This window comes from Pseudozyma flocculosa (assembly GCF_000417875.1).
Source record: "Pseudozyma flocculosa PF-1 unplaced genomic scaffold scaffold00001, whole genome shotgun sequence".
Lineage (NCBI taxonomy): Eukaryota > Fungi > Basidiomycota > Ustilaginomycetes > Ustilaginales > Ustilaginaceae > Pseudozyma > Pseudozyma flocculosa.
In genome coordinates, this window is record NW_006920869.1 from 1,730,187 (window position 1) to 1,749,273 (window position 19,087).

The 19,087-nt window shown below is 63.1% G+C and overlaps 6 protein-coding genes across 6 annotated transcripts in view; 3 read left to right on the forward strand and 3 right to left on the reverse strand.

The window, feature by feature from the left end:
• Nucleotides 1-2,110: 2,110 nt before the first annotated feature.
• PFL1_00600 (uncharacterized protein) lies at nucleotides 2,111-5,048 on the forward strand (the record flags this gene model as incomplete). Its single annotated transcript, XM_007878093.1, has 2 exons — nucleotides 2,111-4,117; nucleotides 4,224-5,048. The coding sequence occupies 2 exons, from the start codon at nucleotides 2,111-2,113 to the stop codon at nucleotides 5,046-5,048; spliced, it is 2,832 nt and encodes a 943-aa protein (XP_007876284.1).
• A 4,826-nt stretch (nucleotides 5,049-9,874) lies between these two features.
• On the forward strand, nucleotides 9,875-10,633 carry PFL1_00601 (uncharacterized protein; the record flags this gene model as incomplete). Its single annotated transcript, XM_007878094.1, has 1 exon — nucleotides 9,875-10,633. One exon carries the CDS (start codon nucleotides 9,875-9,877, stop codon nucleotides 10,631-10,633), a length of 759 nt encoding a protein of 252 aa, XP_007876285.1.
• Nucleotides 10,634-11,418: 785 nt separating this feature from the next.
• PFL1_00602 (uncharacterized protein) lies at nucleotides 11,419-11,949 on the forward strand (the record flags this gene model as incomplete). Its single annotated transcript, XM_007878095.1, has 3 exons — nucleotides 11,419-11,508; nucleotides 11,620-11,735; nucleotides 11,835-11,949. The coding sequence occupies 3 exons, from the start codon at nucleotides 11,419-11,421 to the stop codon at nucleotides 11,947-11,949; spliced, it is 321 nt and encodes a 106-aa protein (XP_007876286.1).
• A 539-nt stretch (nucleotides 11,950-12,488) lies between these two features.
• Nucleotides 12,489-14,557, reverse strand: PFL1_00603 (uncharacterized protein; the record flags this gene model as incomplete). The annotated part of the gene is made up of 3 exons (XM_007878096.1): nucleotides 12,489-13,957; nucleotides 14,291-14,443; nucleotides 14,545-14,557. 3 exons carry the CDS (start codon nucleotides 14,555-14,557, stop codon nucleotides 12,489-12,491), a joined length of 1,635 nt encoding a protein of 544 aa, XP_007876287.1.
• Nucleotides 14,558-15,136: 579 nt separating this feature from the next.
• PFL1_00604 (uncharacterized protein) lies at nucleotides 15,137-17,440 on the reverse strand (the record flags this gene model as incomplete). Its single annotated transcript, XM_007878097.1, has 1 exon — nucleotides 15,137-17,440. The coding sequence occupies one exon, from the start codon at nucleotides 17,438-17,440 to the stop codon at nucleotides 15,137-15,139; it is 2,304 nt and encodes a 767-aa protein (XP_007876288.1).
• Nucleotides 17,441-18,360: 920 nt separating this feature from the next.
• The window catches only part of PFL1_00605 (uncharacterized protein), a gene marked incomplete at both ends in the record, with an annotated part of 3,155 nt that continues 2,428 nt past the window's right edge, over nucleotides 18,361-19,087 (reverse strand). Inside the window, one exon of the mRNA XM_007878098.1 lies at nucleotides 18,361-18,990. Within this exon, the coding sequence (XP_007876289.1) occupies nucleotides 18,361-18,990 (630 nt within the window). The remainder of the gene's footprint in view (nucleotides 18,991-19,087) is intronic.

A 19,087-nucleotide genomic window follows, 5' to 3' on the forward strand; every position in this document is an offset into this window, starting at 1 on the left:
GGGCGGGCGGGCGACGGCGGCGGCGGCGACTTTGGCGCCCAGCAAGCCAAGCCCTGGGGATTTGCCTGTCCATTTTTCAAAGGCCACCCAACGCCGAGACAAGAAGGGCCTCTCCCTAGACCCAGAATTTTCCCCACCCACGCCAGCGCCTCTCCTCTCCTCCTCTCCTCTTCTCCCCTCCCTTCACCCCGTCACCACCACTCAGGCCAGGACTGAGACTGCAACACCACAGTACCCGCCGCCACCCGGAGGCCGGTCTTTGCCACATGCAAGGCATCCTCGTCCACACCGTACCGCGCTCCGTGTGGGTATGTACCATGTGGGACATCGCACACGCTGCTCCACTCACAGCATCTGTTACCAGGGTGACCGCTCAGCATCTAGCCACAGTCTCACCTCCGCAAACACACCGTCAAACACCGGCCGCATGGCTCCGTCTTCGTCGCACCGCGACCATACGGCCTCTTGCGGCCGAATCCATGCTTCTCCTCCTTGCGAAACATCAACATCATCACCATGACGGGCGACGGATGGCAGGCCGGCCTCCAAGTCGCGGTCGCGGTCGCGGTCGCGCCCAGCTTCCAGCCCGCTGACGAGATGGAAATAGCAGCAGCCTGGCTGAATCACTACTAACACAAGATTAGAGCCGCACTACTTCTTTTTTAGTCCCCCCAATGATGTCGCGTTTGAATCAAATGGTGAGTGGTCAGCGAGGGCGCGAGCTTTCTCTCGGCCGCAGTCGCGCTCCCAACCACGCTCGCTACCGGTACCCTGACCCACGGACTCGATCACCCCCCGCCATGTCCTCATTGCCGTCATGAGTGGCTACATGGTTTCACTTCCGGAGTACGGGGTTCTCCGATAGCGCATCGATCGGTATTTGGTCGATGTCTGCAGGCACGCAATGACGGCGATGGTACTGTAGGGCAGCTGATTTCAGCTTCACTGATTACTCTCTTGCTACCTACGCAAATCCGCTCCCATCGCTCTCGTCACTGCTGCACGATCGCGGTATCCGTGCCGCTGCAGGCCCGTGGCGCCAGTTGGCTGCTGCGCAGGGCAGCACACAGTGCCTATGCATGTGCAATCGTGGCTCGACGCCGTCTGCCGGGAGAATATCGGACGACGCTCATCACGGCATCCTGCTGGCCGGATCTTCAGAGCCGGTGAAGTTCGATGGTTGAGGGGGGATATGCCGCCTGCCCAGCTTGTTGGCGGCGCGTTGCGACCCAGAACCCGCTTTCTGGATTTTGCCAGTCCGCCCTCTGCCGTGCTGCTGGGCGGCGGCACTTGTAGATCTCCGCAGCTCGCCTGTCTTGGAGGGAAGGTGTCGGGGGTCCCCCTGAACAGACGAACCCTAAACGCATGGAAGAGGTCCTGAGCCGCAGAGGCCTCGTCGACATCCCTTGCTGCTGATTTGACGACCCTCGGGCAGGCGATTCGCCTTGGTGCAGGCTGCTGCCGGGTCTTTTCCAGCGAATACGCCTACTTTGGCTGGTAGCCCGTCCGCCTTGCCACGCGCCGACGTTCTGCCATGTCTGTCTGCAATCATCGTTCGCACTTCGGCCACTCGCGGTCGAGGCGAATGTCTCGGACCGTGCTTTTTTTGTCGGTCATTGCCCGCCAAGCAGAGAGGCACGGCCAGCCTCGCCACCGGCCTTTTTGTGTCTCGCGTTCGACGGTACGGTATGATGGGGAATGCCACCCTGAGGCCCAAATCCCTGACCCATCACACACTTACCGGCGAACAGAGGTCGTTGAAGTGGAGTGCGAGGCTCTCGTTCCTGGTCGCACAGCAGTCGCTCCACCTACAACAGATGACCGCCTGAAGCCTTCACCTGCTTGAGCTGTTGCCAACGTGGTCGTTGTCGTCGTGATCAAGCACGATCCTCTTTCTCTCCTCATATACCCCCACCTCCGCTGGACTTGCACCCAATCCCTATCCTCCCGCCCATCACAGCAACGCACTTGCGCATCACCTTTTTAGTCGCCCCTCCCTCTTCTGGCGACGTCCGAGTTCCCTGCCCGGGCACTGCTCGATTTCCTTCCTATACGCAACCTTTGACAACCGCTTCCACGGCACCCTTCCAGGCACGAAGAGTCGCCCGAGATGTTCAAGAAGTTCCTCCCATCCCATAGGGGAAGCGCCATCAAGGCCGTGGACATGGCGCAAACGGGCGATGCGTCCGTCAGCATCCTACAGTCGGCCACACCTCAAGGGGAGCCGCCTTCGTGGATCGGCAACCTCGAATCGGCACCAGAGTCGGTCGGCTGCTCGTCCCGGAGCGACAACGATGGCAGCTGGATCGACCAACGCGAGGCCTACGAAATCATGACTGCACACCTGTACAAGGTCGCAAAGAGCAAGAACTGGTTCAGCGAGAACCCGGCCGTCGCGAGCGGAGTGGCGCTGCGCCTGGCAAAGGGCCAGTACACACTATGCCCGGCGGCCGATGCGCGGCTCGAGGCCTTCTACCGCTCCGTCGCAATCCTCAACGTTGAGGTGGCCATCAAGCTCACCTCTCCGGTCGTCTCGGCGATCACCAGCCGCCTCGTACCGGGGACGTACCAGGTGCCGTTGACGTCGTCGCAGCACGTCCAGGTGGTCGAGACCATGGCCGACCTCGCGGGCGCGCGAAAAGCGCAGAACGCGTGTTTCATCCGCACCGACAACTCGCTGGTGGCCTGGTGCGACCACATCGACCAGCTCGAGTCGAGCGCCCAGCGCCTCGAGGACAAGATGATCGCCTTTGTGTGGTCGAGCGCCACCTCGGGACGCCCTCAGGGAGGCAAGCCGCGCGACTCGTCGTTCCTCGAGTGGAGCATGCAGCAGCGGGGCCAGAGCATGAGCCAGCTCAACCACGCCTCGGGCACGTCGACACCCATCCGAGCCGCCTCGGTCACGCACAGCTCACCGTTCTCGGACACCAACGCCGTCCGCCCTGCGGGCGACGCGACGCCAGGTGCCGCTTCCGTGGCCACCACGGCCACCACCGGCGTCGCCGACCCGGAAAAGGGGCAGGCGGTCTCTTACCAGGAGCGCAGCACCAACCTCCAGGCGCCGCTCCAGCACGGCCTGTCGGTGGCCCTCGACATTGCGCTCTGCTTCCTGCTCCTCCGCCAGCTCTTCCAAGAGTCGCTCCTCGACGGCAACTGGATGCGTATGCTGATCGGCATCGCGGTCATCCCGATGTTTCCGGTCATCCTCTTCTTCTGCGGCAACATCTTCACCGTCATCCTCCAGCTCATCGGTCCCGTGCGCCAGCTGAGCCAGAATTCGCGCTACTACTCGGGCGTGGCGCCGGAGCGCATGACGGGCCGCCTACCGCACATTACGATCCAGATGCCTGTCTACAAGGAGTCGCTCGACGGCGTACTGATCCCGACGATCGAATCGCTCAAGAAGGCCATCAGCACCTACGAGCTTCAGGGCGGCACGGCGTCCATCGTCGTCTCCGAGGACGGCATGCAGCTGATCAGCAAGGAGGACCAGGAGGTCCGCCGCGAGTACTACGAGAGGCAGAACATCGGTTGGGTCTCGCGCCCCGGCCACGGCGTCGACGGCTACATCCGCAAGGGACGCTTCAAGAAGGCGTCGAACCTCAACTTTACCTGCCGGGTCTCGCTCAAGGTCGAGGAGATGATGAGGGAGCAGCGTCCCGCCGACCTGTCGCAGTGGACCGAGGCCGATGAGGAGCACCTCTACCAGACCTGCCTGCCGCTCGCCGCTACCGAGATCCACCCGCTGGCCCAGGCCGAGGGCAACGTGCGCATCGGCGACCTCATCCTCATGATCGACTCGGACACGCGCGTGCCCGAGGACTGCTTCCTCGACGCCGCCTCGGAAATGTCCCAGTGCCCGGACGTTGGCGTGCTCCAGCACTGCAGCGGCGTCATGCTCGTCTCGGACAGCTACTTTGAGCGCGGTATCGCCTTCTTCACCCGCCTCGTCAACTTTTCCATCACCTACGTCGTGGCCAGCGGCGACGTGGCGCCGTTCATGGGCCACAACGCCTTCCTGCGCTGGTCAGCGGTGCAGGAGGCGAGTTTCGTCGACGCCGAGGACGGCATCCGCAAGGTCTGGTCCGAATCGCACGTCTCCGAAGACTTTGACATGGTGAGTGGTCGCGAGGAACCGCACCGATTGCCCTCAAACCAGCGGGAGCGGGCCGAGACTGACCGTGACGCGTCGCCCCCTTTCTCCTCGCATTCCTTTCCAACAGGCGCTCCGGCTGCTTATGAAGGGCTACATCACCCGCTGGGCCACGTACAGCAACAACAAGTTTGAGGAGGGTGTCTCGCTCACATGCGACGACGAACTCAACCGGTGGCAGAAGTACGCCTTCGGCTGTTCGGAGCTCGTCTTCAACCGGCTCTGGGAGTGGCCCTACAAGTCGCCCTTCACGCCCCTCTTCCGCAACTTCCTCTGGGTCAAGGGTATCCCCATCCACTACAAGTTTGCCGCCTGCAGCTACATCTTCTCCTACTACGCCATCGCCGCCGCGCTGCCGCTCACGGCGATCCTCTACCTGGTCGAAGGCTGGTTCTACCCGGTGCTGGACCCCGTCTTCCTGACGCCGTTCCGCATCTGGCTGGCCGTCGTCTTCGTCTTCGTCATTGGCGGCAACGTGTCGCAGGCGCTCTGCCGATACCGGTCCAAGCAGGGTGGGCTGCTGGCCCTGGCCAAGGAGCATATCATCTGGATCCCGTTCATGATGACCTTCTTCGGCGGCATGTCGTACCACGTCCTGACGGCGCTGCTCTCGCACCCGTTCGGCATCAACATGACCTGGGGCGCAACGGTCAAGGACCTCGAGGACAGCAACTTTTTCATCGAGGTGCCCGCCATCTTCCGGCGCTTCTGGAAGACGCTGCTGCTCTGCACCATCTTACTCGCCGGCATCGTCGTCCTCAGCCTCGACAACGTCGTCCCGCTCGAGTGGCAGATCCCGTCGTTCTTCACCATCTGGCCGCTCATCCTCGCCTCGTCGCTCCACATCCTCTACCCCATCGTCCTCAACCCCGCCCTGCTGCGCTTCTCATTCTAAGCGCTGCGCCCGCAGTCGTGCGGCGGTCATGGCTTTGGCACCTTCATGCTCTCTCTCGTCTTGCTTGATAGCATTGCTCGGTCCTTCCACTTTCATTTTGCCTCTTGTCACCTTTGGACCTTTGATCGCGTCGGGCCGCCTTCCATTGCGCAGGCCCGCGCCGACACACACTCGTTCTACAATCTGTCTTGTACATCAGCATGACCCTGCAAATGCATAGAATCTGGTCCCTGCGAGGCCTCGAATCCACCATCCTTCTTCCACTCTTCGTCTGGGAAAAGATGCTACGGTAGCGCACCGGAGTGAGCGGGCGACACTTGCGTACACCGGCCAGGCCTTGCTCCGGGTCAGCGCCCCTGGCACGTGTACAGCCTGGCCGATTGTCCGTCGGAAAAGGAAGAGGATGCTCTCGAGAGTCTGAAGAATTCAGCAAGCACCGTCTTCGCTTCGCGGCCAACATCAATGGTCAGGCGGCGAACCCGGGATTCCATCGACCATTTGCCGATGCTGGACCTTACTTGTGCTCTGCCTGGTTTCGTTCCCATTGCAATCGCGGGCCGGGAGCGAGGAACCGTTCAAAGAAGACTTCCACGCCGCCATCTCGCAGTCGTACAGTGTCTCAGCGAGATTGAGCCCAGCCGGAGTGTGCGTGCGTGCGTGAGGTGTGAGTGTGTTTCGGCATGCCCCGACGCGGTCACTGGCCGACGACGGGAGAACCTCGGTTCGTATTGTGCGTACAGAGAGCCGATATGATCAATACAGAACCTGATCAGCGTGGACCACAGCTCTTGCTTGCCAGCCGTGGATCTGTCGATCCTTGAGAACACAGAAAGAGAGAGAGGCAGAGCGACAACTAGAAGCAGGCCAGGCCACGACTGAGCCGCCAGCGCTGCGGGATGATCCAGAACTTTTTGAACCCAGCTTTCCATGGGCAGCCAGCGAAGACAAGGTAAGGTCCGGGCCACCCACCGACTCAAAGGGTTTTACGGTTTTTCATGCCGCGCCGCCGTCGGGGACAACCCGATGCATGAGCCTGGCTCGACGACATCGTATCGTACGCGCCAGCTTCTCTTCTGCACGGCCAGGCCTGCCTGCTCTGCATGTGCAGGGCGAGGCAAGGTGAGTAGGCAAGGCAAGGCAAGGCACGGCAAAGCGGGCGTACTGTACTCATGCAGCGGCAGCAGCCGACGGAGTCCGAATCTGGCCCTCCCCAGGTCCCCTGGCGCCTTGCTCTGATCTCTGCTTGCCTCGACGATGGAACCCATACATGCACGCACGGATGCACAGCCGAGAAGTCGGGAGCGCTAACGACGACTCGACGCTTCCATGCGAGCAAGGCAGGCGAAGAAAGGGCTCGCGGCCCGGCACTCGCCACCACCCCCATCGCCGCCCGCCAGCTTCCTCTCATATGGATTTTTCTTCCTTCCTTTTCATAACCCCCTGATCAGCACGCCTCGTCGACAGCTACGGTACCGACATTGGAATGATCGTCGCACCCTTTTGAGTTCAGCTTCCGCCGCAGCAGATGCGAACGCAACAGTGACAAGAGGAGTGCGTGAGCAGGGAGCCGCGGCCAAGGGGATAATGGCCTCGGGACCTGGAAAGCAAGGGCCACCATAGGCCCCTCGACGGGGTTGCGCGGCGTGCACGGCGCGTCGACCGGCCAGGCTGAGTTCCGCCTGCCTGCTTGCGTGCCAACCTGTTCTCGAACCTCTTCGCAGACCGTCGAGGCGCCAAGGCGGTGGTGAGAAGTATGTACGAGCAAGGTCGCACGGCTGACTCAACAAACAATAATGAGATGCGCTTGCTTCGATGTGCGGCGGATGTTTCATGAGCAAGCTCGACGGCCAGGTACAGGAACAGTAACAGTACCCATCGGCCTATGGAAGAACCGCGCAAGGTGCCGCTTCCTAGGATGCCAAGCAAGCAAGAGGGCAGCGACCGACGATGACGGCGGGCGATGTCGAGGCCAATCGCCGATGCCGGACCGTCTCAGGCCCCACCCTCATCCACCACGCGGCGCTGTTTGTGTGGCAGCTGGGCAGGATGGAGAGACAGCGCCTTGTTTGTGTGCACCGGTGTTCGAGATCGACGACGGGCAAGCCGTTGGTTGGACGTGGGGGGTCACAGAAGATATCCAGATCTCGCGCACTTCGCCCGCCTGCCTGCACCCTCCGGCCCGGGCGCCGGTTTGTGTCTCGATTTTCTTTTGTTTGCACCGCACCCGGGGGATGGCCAGGCTTCGATACGCGAGACCCCCAGGCAGGGCAGAAACTCGCTGGCCTCCCGCGTACAGACTGCACGACGCCCAGATCTGGATCCGCATCTTATGCCAAGCCAAAGCCTTCCAGGCCGCCGCAGCTTGACAAAAGCAGCTTGACAAAAGCAGGCGTATGAATCCTCGTCCGCAGCGGCTTGGTTCGAGATCAGGAGGAGCCTGACAAGCAAGTCCCTTCTCGTCATCGGCCGATGTCTTACTGCGTCTTTGCTCCCTCCATTCGCCGGCGAGTTGCGTTGTGTGTCGACAATGATGGGAAAGAATTGAAGGTTCCCCGGAACAGCATGAGCGATACACGCGGGTGTCGCCGCCCGCTGGAACCGAAAGACCGGGCAATCGCTGCTTTACACCCTATAGTCAATGGTGACGATGGTCACTGCGCAGCATGCTCTGCGGCCATCGGGGGGAGCGATGCAAGCGACGAGCAAAGCGGCGGCCACTCTTATTTTGCTCACCGGCGAAAACCGCGTCGGCCGTACGGCACCAGGGCAAAGATTCCCATTGGTGAGAGGTGGCCGGGCGGAGTTGGGCCGATAGGTACGTGGGCGTGGGCGTCTAGCAGGTCCCAGCTGCCATGTCCAACGCCCCGCTCCGCCTGGCCAGACTTCTGCCCGTAGCCCCGTCTCGCCGCCCCCCGTGCAGGCCACGGGACGCTGGGTGCATCCCTCTGTCAAAGTCCGCCGCTGCCCGCGTCTTTCCTTTTTTCCCAGCCGCCGCCTCGACGCCGCCTTTCTGCTGCTCCGCGAGAGAAGCAGGATGGAACACGGGACAGTCATGGTCTCGAGTAGATGGACGAGGTGTCTCCCCTTGCTACTTGCTTTCGACGCACAGAAAAGAGCAGAAGAATCCTCCTCGGCAGCTCGAAGGTTGACCGATCGGAGCCTTGGCCTTGCGGCACACGGTCTCCCGGTCTCGGACACCAAGAAGGGCGCCTGTAGGCCGGTGCGGGTGGCCGTTGCAGTACTTACTGTACCAAGGAAGAGCGACGGGCTGTCGGTCCCATCGCAGCTGTCCCCGCTTTCGGTACGATCTCGAGGCAGACCACAGGGTCGCATCACCCATCGTCGCGGCACAGTCATGGTCGAGGCCATGGCTTGGGCGAAGGGTGGGCAAGACGGCGGGAGGCACCGACATCTTCCTGTCGCCAAGCAGGTACCGGACCATTCGACCGACGCGATCCGAACCAAAGGCAATTCTTGCCGTGCGTTGCCTTCGCCTCTTGGCAACAGACTGAGATCGATGATACCCGCTTCGATCTGCAGGCAAATAGGGCGTTCCTGGCGGTATAGTGCCTTCGTCCTCCCCTGCAGATCCTCGATGGAGCCTCGTCTCGAGGTGCCCGCTTGGTGCGCTTCGCTGCCCTGCCTGGCCCCGGAATCTGCCCTAGGCCTGCACGTCCCTGGTGATGAGGCCGCCTAACGTACTCGTTCCAGAATCTCGCTCGCGGGTCGCCATGCCCGGATGATCTGCGGCAGTGAAGCCCCTCTTGCCCGTCTCTCTCGCTTTCGATGCGGTCCTGGCCCTGTCTGGGCCCCTTCGGCTTCCTCCCTTCTTCTGTCTTCCAATTGTCCCCTTTCTTCAACTGATGCTCGCCGGCGTAGGCGAGACTCTTCCTGCTGCTGCTGCGCTCGCGCATGGGTCGCCGTACGCAGCGGCCCCGCCTGGACCTGGACCTACCTCATCTCTGGAATTCATATCGGTGCGAGGGCGTCACCTCCTACCTCGCTCGTCCATGAACAACCTGCATCCCTCGCGGTGATGTAAGGTCTGACTCAAGCACCTGGCATAGACGAGTTGTCGAGACCTTCTCCTTGCGATGGCCGTGGTTCCTAGCCTAGCGAGGAGGTGCATGTCGATGAAGCACGCGCGGAACCATGCTGGCCATGGCCTACGATGGAGCCGTCGCCGCCTGCTGCTAGGTACAATCGAGATCCTGCCCTGTTGGTGGGGAGGCCGAGACACGGGGAGGAGGACGTCCGACGTCTGCTTCCCTTCACCCCCTCCCGCGTCACTGAACAGCTCCCAAGACGGTCTACGTAGTCCTCCCCGACTGACTATGGGACGGGTACGGAGCCGCGTTCTCGATGTGGGACGGCAAGGCGGGGCGGCAAATCCCGCTCGAGGACAGCCCTTGCACTCGCCCGTTAGGAACTCAGCTCGCTGCCAGAGGCCTGCATCGTACCTAGCTGCCCTGCGCCTGCCGCCGCCGCCGCCGCCGCCGCCGTCTCTGTTAGCATCGTCACGATAGCCTCGCCCTCAGCGAGTCCCTGCGTCGAAGGGCCTATCCACCGTTGCCCTGGCCCGACGACAACGTTGCAGCTTCGTGACGGGCAGCCTCCTGTCAAAGCTGGCCCTCCGTGAAGACACATAAAGAGCCAGCTTCCCTGGCCTATCGTCGTCCACTTCTCCTCATCAGCTCACGCAGACAGACATCCACTCCCCTCCTCCCTTTGCTCTTCTTCCCTCATCGGCTTCGCCCCCTCTCTCCTCTCTCCTCTTTCCTCTCTACCTCTCTTCTTCTTCTCGCTTCCCCCGAACCAACTTTACAATGGTCTCGCTCAAGCTCACCGCCGCCGCCGCTCTGGCCATCATGGCCGCCACCTTCGCCGAGGCCGCCCCTACCGAGGCTCAGCCCGTCCAGCTCGAGGAGCGCACCTTTGGCCTCCTCTGGCAGTACAAGTCGAACTTCTTCTGCAAGGCCCCTTGGCTGCACGCCTCCAAGCCCTACTGGTGCCACGGCATCCAGATCCCCGGCATCCCCACCTGGGACGGCGCTGAGTCTGCCAAGTGCAAGCACCCCCTCTACGCCCTCCTCCACCCCTGGTGCAAGAAGGGCAACACGCCCCAGCCCAACCCCCCGAACTGCCAGCCCAGCCCCGGCCCCGCTCCCGGCGGTGACGGCCCCGATGGCCAGTGCACGCAGGGCTACAAGCAGGTCTACAAGAACTACGAGTCCACCGCCGAGACCGGTGCCTGGAAGGGCCAGGTCAAGGGCGCCGCCACCATCGACAACGAGAACTACATCACCTACGGCCTCGTCCCCGACCTTGACCACTGCCTCGACGCCTGCGACGCCAAGGAGGGATGCGTCTTCGTCAACCTTTACCAGGACAACGCCGACAGCCCCGAGGACATCGCGGAGCTGCCCCCCTCCGCCCAGGAGAAGTACCAGAAGGGCAAGCTCACCTGCGCCATGTACCGGGCCTGCTCGGGCACCGACAAGGCCACCAACTGGGCCGGCCAGCAGGACCCCACCTACATCACCGAGTCCTCGGCCTACTGCAGGGGCGCCGGCTGCCAGAAGTGATTGGGTCGGGTGCTCGCATCTCGCTCGCTCCTCTCTTCGCCTCTCGCTGCATCCTCCTGTCCCCTGTCGCCCAGGTAGTCTCCACCAGTCACGATCCTTTGTCCAGTCGCCTCGCCTTGCCTCTCTAGTTTAGCATTCCTTTCCCTTCCTTTGCATCTCCTCGCTTTCTTGTACTCCAAAGTCGCCTCATCCTCTTTCCGAGGATCGACCGGGACTGCCATCAATACAACACTCCCTCTGACATTTTAAACTTGCCCGAGCTCACGTCTCTCTGGTCACGAAGGCTTCTTGGAGGCCCAATCCTCGACTGTGAGCCTCGATTGTTCCACGGTTGTCGCGATGTCCTGAAAGTCAATGCGTGGTCGCGTGTCCCGTAACTTGAGACGATCTGAATTCGGCTTGTCTCTTCCGAACGCAGATCCAGCCTCGTCCCTTGAGCCAATTGAGGCTATGTACGGCACATGTGCAAGCCGCTGATTGCCCGTGAGCGAGGTCGACGTTGTTTGAAGGAAGAAACCAAGTCGTGGTGGCAGGGAGGTGGGCCAGCAGCCGAGGCGCAATCTGACAGTCCTCGTAGCAGGCGTGGGCAGCCGATCGGCTTGGCATCGGGCGCCTTTTGCGCGCCTCGTTCCCCTGTCGGCCGAAACGCCCTCCACCTCTGATTTCTTGCTCAAAGGCCCAGCGGGCGACCCGTCCCGCTTCTCCTTCGCACCCACCACGCACACTCCATCGCTCGATCCCGCAACCACCTCACTCCTTCCATCACCACCGCGAGATCCAGCAACATGTCTTTCTTCGGACTCGGAGGCGGCAACAACGGCGGCGCCAGCCCGCAGGCCGTCAGCAGCGCCCAGATCGAGGCGGCCACGGCAGAGGTGAGCGACATCGCCCCGGCTCGCACATCTTCCCTGGTCGGTGCCCGGCCAAACTGACACGCTACCTTCTTCTCCCACGTTCACGTCTGGCCGTGCGCTGCACATCGACAGCTCGATATGATCACCGACGTCTTCAACCGCCTCGTCTCGTCGTGCCACGCAAAGTGCATCTCGACACGGTACGCCGAGCCCGACCTCAACAAGGGCGAGAGCGTCTGCATCGACCGGTACGTCCCCTTCGTCGTCCTCCTCGTCCCTTTTCCCCTTTGTCAAGCTGCCCAACTCACTCTCCTTGATGCGGTGTGTTCCGCGCCGGACCGATGCAGATGCGTATCCAAGTTCTTCTCGGTCAACGCCAAAGTGGGCGAACACATGCAGCAGATGGGCCAAGCAGCCCAAGGCGGCGGCGCACCTGCCGCCGGTGCCGGATCCTTCTTCTGAGGCGAAACGACGACCTCGTCTTCAAAAACCAAATGCAATCCAGGATGAGCATCGCCGGGTCGATAAGAAGCGTGGGGGTATGGCTCCCGAGACGTTGTACACGCAATACGGATGACGAACAGCCAAAAATGAGAGAAGAAAGCGCGCGAATCCAACGCTGCGTCGAGATCACACCTAGCCTGTGCTCTGCGAGTCCACGTTGTGGCTCGTAGGGACAATGCTGCTCGCTTTCTGACTGCGGAAAACGGCAACGGTGCGAGGTGGGAGGATGAAGGCGGTTGGAGCTTTGTCAGGTAGAGCAGCGAGCAACAGCGCAGCCGTCTCGGGCAGGCCCGCTGCGCGTTCCAGACGCTGGGCAGTACGGCTTTGAGCCTCAGGCAGGTCCTGGGCCGTTCGAACAGGAGAGAGATCGACAGTGCAAGGCCACCTGTGCTCCGTTGAGCAGGAGGTGGCGTGTAGTTCGTGCAGATCGGGCGGAGGAATTGTTGTACAGGGAGGAAGCAGGCCAGAAAGGAGCGTCTCTTTTCACCGCGCCACCGCTACTCGTCGGCCTTGCCGAGGGCGCGCACCGTCCTGTCAAGGCCAGTGACGACGAGGCTTCCAGACCGGTTGTCCCACCTGGCGTCGGTGAGCTCGGCGGCGTTGCCGTCAAAAGTAAAGAGGGGCTTCCAGCTCTTGTTGGCAAACACCTTGACGTCCTTGCCGACGACGGCGAGGAACTGGAGCGAAGGGTCGAAGCGGACGCTCTGCACGCCCGCACCCTCGACGGGGATGGCGCCGGCGAGGTTGAGCTTGCGCAGATCCCACACCTCGACGACCTCGCTCGCCTCGCTGGAGGCGGCGAGCATGTAGCCGTTCTCGCTAAAGTGCAGCGAAGACACCCGCCCTTGCAGCTGGTTGCGGAAGGTCGTGACCTTGGCGCCCTGCTTGATGTCCCAGACCCGGATCGTGCCGTCGGCGGTACCCGTGGCTGCCAGCTGGCCGTCTGGGTGGAAGGCGAAGCTCTCATACTCGTAACCGCCCTTGGCCTCTTCCTCGCTCTCGGAACCGGCAGCGGGGGCGTCGACGACCAGCAGCGAGGAGCCGTCCTCGACCGAGTGGAGCGCCCAGGTGCCGTCGCGCGATGCGGAGCCAAAGAACGAGCCGGATGGATGGATGTCGAGTCCCGTCACCTCGCCCTTGTGCGTCGACACGGTCTGCGAAAGCTTGTACGCTGCCGCCCTCGCGGAGGTCGAGCCCGACGGAGCCCAAACCTTGATCGTTTTGTCCTCGCTCGCGCTCAGCACGAATGCCGGCAGGGTTTGCGCCTCGCCGTCCGCAGCCGCCGCCTCAGCACCGATCGGCGGGTCGGCAGTGCCGGCGATGGCGACGCGCGTGACCTTCTTGGTGTGTCCCTTGAGCGTGGCGAGCACCTTGTTGGCCGTTCGGTCGTAGATCTGGACCTGCTTATCGTTGCCACCCGTGGCGATCAGGTTGCCGTCCGCCGAGACATCGAGGCAGGTGACGCCCGGCGGCTTGGTGCTGTGCATCGACGGGATGTTTTGCGTCTCGGCAAACGAGCCGATGTCGGCGGCGGTGGCGTAGCCCTCAGGCGCCTTGCGCTTTGACTTGGCCTTGCGCTGCGCCGACAGCCTCTGCGCTGTCGAGTCGATCGTCTCAATGACGCTCGCCGCAAGTCCGCCGTCCTTGGCGGCGGGCGCCTCCTCGGCCATTTCGACGTCCTGCGTCTGGCGCGAGCCTGACGCTGCCGCACCACCGGCACCGATGGTGGCCTGGATGTTGGCGAGCGCCTCCCTCGCCTGGTCGCGCTCGTTCATCAGCCGGGCAATCACGCGCGCGCTGGCGTCGTTGGCGTAGAGGGCGTGCGCGAGCTCCTGCCTCAGGTTGTCGTAGTGTTTCTTGAGCGTAAATGACTCCATGATGATGGCGTCGTACTCATTCTGCAGGGTGGTGAGCAGCGACGGGATGGAGCTATGTGTTGGCGGCCGCGGAATGGCAGTCTTGGGGCCTGTTGTTGGCGGAGGGTTGGCAAGAGAATATCGGTCAGAGCTGCTGCGAACGCCAAGATGGCCTCCCAGTTTTCTCTAGGGTCCCGAGCGTTCCTCTCCCATCCTGCCAGGCAAGCGTCGGTCCGCGTGCGCCGCAGGCTACGTGGTCAGATCCAAAAGTGTAGTCAACGCCCTTTCGGGCTCATCAACAGCTTCTAGTTGATATGTAGTTTTTTTGAGCAACGGATATCATCATTTGTGCCTGCCGGCGAGCGGACATCCGCCTGCTGGTGAAAGGAGAGGAGGCGGCCAGTCGGGGCGGCGCTGGGGACAAAGAGACGGCGGCGACTCACTCGACTTGATCTCGATCAGATCGTCCAGCTGCAGCTCGTCGCCGGTGACAGGGTCCTTGCCGTTCTCGTTGATGTAGTTGGTGATGAGTCGCTGCTCGTAGATCAGGCCGCTCTTTTTCGAGACGACAGCGACCTTTGGCGGCTCGCCCGAGACTGTTGCGACGTGCAATGAGATCGATCGAGGGAGGGAGAAGAGGCATCATCAGCTTGGTCCGAAAAGTACCAGAGGCTCCGGGGGGTCCGATGAGACTCACTTGCGCAAAACATGGCGGCGGGCTAGACGACGGGGCGAGGTCCGATCCGGGTGGGGCAGAGTCTAGGGATACAGTGTCGAGAGCCAGGAGAGCGAGGGATCGATGCGTGCTCCGAGCGGGACTGATGTGCTGGCGAAGGAGGGAGAGAGCAGAGCGAAGGAACGGGACGAGCGCCGGGTATCTGGAACAGGATGGAGGACGATGGTGGTGGGGTGCAGGCAGCGATGGGCGCAAAGGGGAGAAAACGCGAAGTGAGCTCCCTTGTCTGGCTGCCGCCAGCCCTCTTCTCTGGCTTCCTAGCCAGGGAGGCTGCCTGCTGGCCTGCCAGCCGAGCGATCACCGTCGCGACCTTCGCTCCAGCTCCACAAAACGCGCTTGCCCGTTTTTCTTCTCGCACGAGAACGTCAGGCCAAGGCTTGCCTCCGCTCCGCTCGGCGTGGCCCTCTTGGCTCGACCGTACATCGTCCACGCACCGCCGACGTGGCACTTTCAGCGGAGCAGGAGACTGCGAAAGGGTATGAATTGGCCAAACGGCTGTTGTACAAACGGAAAGGGTCTCGACTGGACGTGCGCTCTTTCGCGGACGACCGACCTATGGAGGTGACAGCTGGCCCGAGCCGCCCTGTGCCTCGGGCCCTTGCTGCCGGCGCTCGATCTGCAGCTTGTGCAGCCATCCCCGGATCTCGCGGTCCTCCAGCTCCAGCCCGTGGCTCGCCTTGAGGTGCCTGCGAAGGTCGTAGATTCGTCCGAAACGGTGAGAGCAGGCTGGCATGTCCAGGTCGGCCTCAGTCGCCGCCGCCTCTGCCGCCGTCACTGTCGTGTCCGACTGAGGGTCTCGTTCGGCGTCGTCTGTGGATTCGTCTCGGTCGTCGGCCTGAAGAGCCTCGACGATCGACTGCCATGGGCACGGGAAGATGCGGTTGCGAGTGGCCCTTCGGCGCTTGCCCTGCCTCTCCCCCGAGGCTACCGAACCGCTGGAGCCGTATGCGTCGACGCTCGAGGCAGTTGCGTGGCTCTGATCCAGGTATCCGCTGCCCGTCAGCAGGTCCAGCAGTCGGGACTTGAGCGCGCTGTCGGAGCGCTGCGGGTGCTGGTGCGAGTCGCGCGAATGGTCCCTCTCTGCGTCTGCTTCGGGCACCGCTCCGCCCTCACGTCGGAAGTAGTCGTCGTCGACTTCGTCGTCGTCGTTGGCATTGCCAGCGTCGGCGCCGGCATTGCCAGCGTCGGCGCCGGTTTGGACGTCATCTTCGCCGTACTCACTATCCTCGACATCGGTGGAGGGCTCTTCTCCAGAGGCTGCAGGCCGCGACTGCTCCTCGGCAGATGCGCTGCCTGGGCGCGAGACTTCGTCCTGCGGCGGATCCCGCGGCACGCCGCCGAGACCGCCCTGGTGTCTGTCCAGCTGCGCACCTCGGAGGGCGGCCAGGGGCCCCATCGAGGAGCAGACTCGACGGTGCCTCGCGACGAGATGCTTGTGCGCAAACTTCTTGCGGCATCCGGGGCATTCGAACGGGCGCTCCCCGAGATGCTGTGTGCGGATGTGGATCGAGAGTCCAGATTTGCGGGTGTAGGTCCGGCCACAGCCGTTCCAGCTGCAGGCGAACGTCGCGCGTCCATCGGCCGCAGGCGAGATGGCACCACCTCTGGCGTCCTGCCGCGATCCGATCGAGGCGGATCTAGCAGAGCGGCACGACTCCGGCGTCGATAGGCGCGACGACGACCTTCGAGGCCGTTTCCTGCTAAGATCCGAGGCAAGGGCTTCCAGATCGTGGGTCTCAGTCGATGCCGGCAGCAGCGACCGGCTCGAGGAACGCCCTTCGCCATCCAGAGGTCGCCACTCGTCCCCATCGCTCTCGGAGCTGCTGTTGTCTTCGTCGTCGTCGAGACCATCGTCATCGTCGCTGAGGAGTGCGGTGGAGGAGCCACCCAGCGGAGAGTTCTGCAGCTGGACCTCGGCTTCGAGGTTGGCCATCCTCTTTTCGTGCCTCGAGTAGTGCGCACGGAGGTTGTCCTGGCGGACGAACGACTTGCCGCAGCCGGGCCATGGGCATGTCGGGGGATGGAACTGCCTCATGTGTTCCTGCAGCGCTGACCAGTTGGGGAACACGTAGACATTGCCGTGGCTGCCATCGCTGCTCGCCGATCTTTGGGCGCTCGGACCATGGGACCCCTGACTGCTCTCGTCCTGGGGCTTGGCGTGTGCCATGTAGCACGTGTAGCGCCCCTGCTCATGCGTCTTGAAGTGCGAGCGCCGCTTGGCATTGGTCGCGAAACGCATCGAGCAGCCCGGATGAGAGCAAGGGAAGGGTAGGAGGGTCATCTGCGCCAGGTCCTCGTCCGCGGGCCCTTGGCCGCCCCCGGAGGTCAAGGCATCGGCCAGGGCCATGTCGCTGTGAGCCTGACGGATATGCGCACGAAGAACCTTGCGCTTGTGGAACGTCTCTGTGCAGCCGGGCTCGGTGCAGCGGTACTCCGTGAGCCCGTCGAGGGATGCCGTGTCGGGCGAGGCGGCCGACTGCGGTGAGGCAGCTTCGGCTGCAGGCAGACGGAAGGTCCTGGTGCCGATCCTGACCGTCTCGTCGCGGTGGACGGCCTGGACGTGGTTCTTGAGATGGCTCGAGGTCCAAAAGGCCATGTCGCAGCCGGGTTCGGTGCAACGGAAGTTGCGCTGGCTGTCGTCCTGGTGGCGGCGCTGGTGGACCTTGAGGTGCTCGCTGCGCTTGTAGCTGGCATCGCAGCCCGGGTGCTGGCATACAAACGGGCGTTCATCGCTGTGGGAGCGCAGATGGCGATCGAGCTTGGCCGCCTTGGGGAAGGCGGCGTGGCAGCCGGGATGGGTGCATCGAAAGGGTCGGTCGCTGGAAGCCGCCGACGCAGGCGAGGCGGCCGAAGACATGGGCGTTCGTGATTGCGGGGTGCGTCGTCATGAAGGCGCTCGGAGCACCATCACGGGTGGCAGCTGGCAGCAAGGCGACGAGGGGAGGTTCGGCTGGAGACAAGGGCCGTAAGGGCGAGCCACACGACGCTTGCGCGCGCTCACTGGCACCGTTGGAAGCCGATAGCGGTGGTGGCTGGTGGTGGTGGTTGCGAGGCCGCCTCGAAACAGCTGGATTTTTTCTTTTGCAGGTCGCAGCGGACCGCCGGCCCGGGGTGGAGGGCAGGCTGGGCTGGTTGGCATGCCTTGCTTGGCAGGGTCGCGCTCACCCTTCTGAGCTCAGGCTTGGGCTCAGGCTCTAGGGAAGTTTCGAGTTTTCGGAATGCTCAAAATTCCCCCATAACGTTAGGTCTCGAAATTGACGCGCTGGCAATTTTCCAAAGCGGCGCTCCTCTTTTTGCCAGGGTCGACCTTTTTGTATCTGCTGCCCCAGCGGGCGCTGGACCTCGAGGGGTCTCTGGCAGGAAGTGGGCTGCTCATCGGCGACCTGCTCTCGAAAAATCCAAATCGTCTCATCCAAATATTTCCCCACGATCTGCAATCGAAATCATCAGCCCTGCAGGGGGCACGGGGCCAAGAATCCTCCCGAATTTTCAAGCTTCGAAAAATCGAAGACTCCGGATACTCGGCACAAAATCAGGGTTCCCTGCGTCTGGCTCAGGCCTCATCCCTCACCGCCAACCGGCCAGCGCTCGATCGTGTCCGCTCGCACCACAGGCGCAGTCAGGGGCAGAGTCTGCCAGCCCACACACATCACTCGACTCGACAGGATCGCGAGGTATGTGGTTATGTCATGACGAAAGGTTCGCGAGGCAAAAACGAGTGCGCGCTCGGGGGACGACGACGATACAGGCGGGAAAGGGGGCGGCTGCAGAGCGCAGTCAGGGCGTTGCTCGGAAAGCATCCTCGTCCGCTTGAGTCGGAGGCTGTGCCGCTGCCGGCTGCGATGGTGGCGGTGGCGGTGGTGGTGGTGGAGGGACGACGCCTCCCTGCTTCGGTGCGGGCGAGCGCGGCTTGGTGAAGCTGCCCACCCGTGCCGCCTGGCCCTGGGCCTGGGCTGCGTTGGCCTGGGCCTGCAACCGTGCCTGTTGGAGGTAGGCCATCTCGACGTCGGGCCGCGGCTGCGACCGGCCGTCGTAGACGTAGCCATCCTCGTGGCGCACCAGCGGGCTGCCGTACATCCTCCACTCGGTACCGCTGCCTCCCGCGCCGTCCGGCCACGACTTGCTCCGCCCGCACAGCGCGAGCGCCGTCTCGTAGAACCACTCGCTCTTTTTGAGAAAGTGCACCACCACGGTACCGCCGTACCGCCGGCCCAGGTACCGCTTGGCCCGCAGCGCCTCTGCCTCGCCGTTGCCGTCTCGGTGCGACGGCAGCGGCATCAGGCGGGGCTGGGCCGAGCGAATCGCGTGCGCCCGTTTGCGCTCCCGCGGATCAGCGCCGTACAGCGACGGCAGGTCGCCCAGGCTAGGCAGCGCAGCCAGCTTCGGCAGCAAGCCCCCGTCGCGAGCCTGCAGAGGTTGGGCAGCCGGCCGGCCGTCCGAGCCAAGGGCAGCGGCGAATCGCCTCTCCTCGAGCGTCGATCCTTCCGAGCGCGCCAAGAGGCCG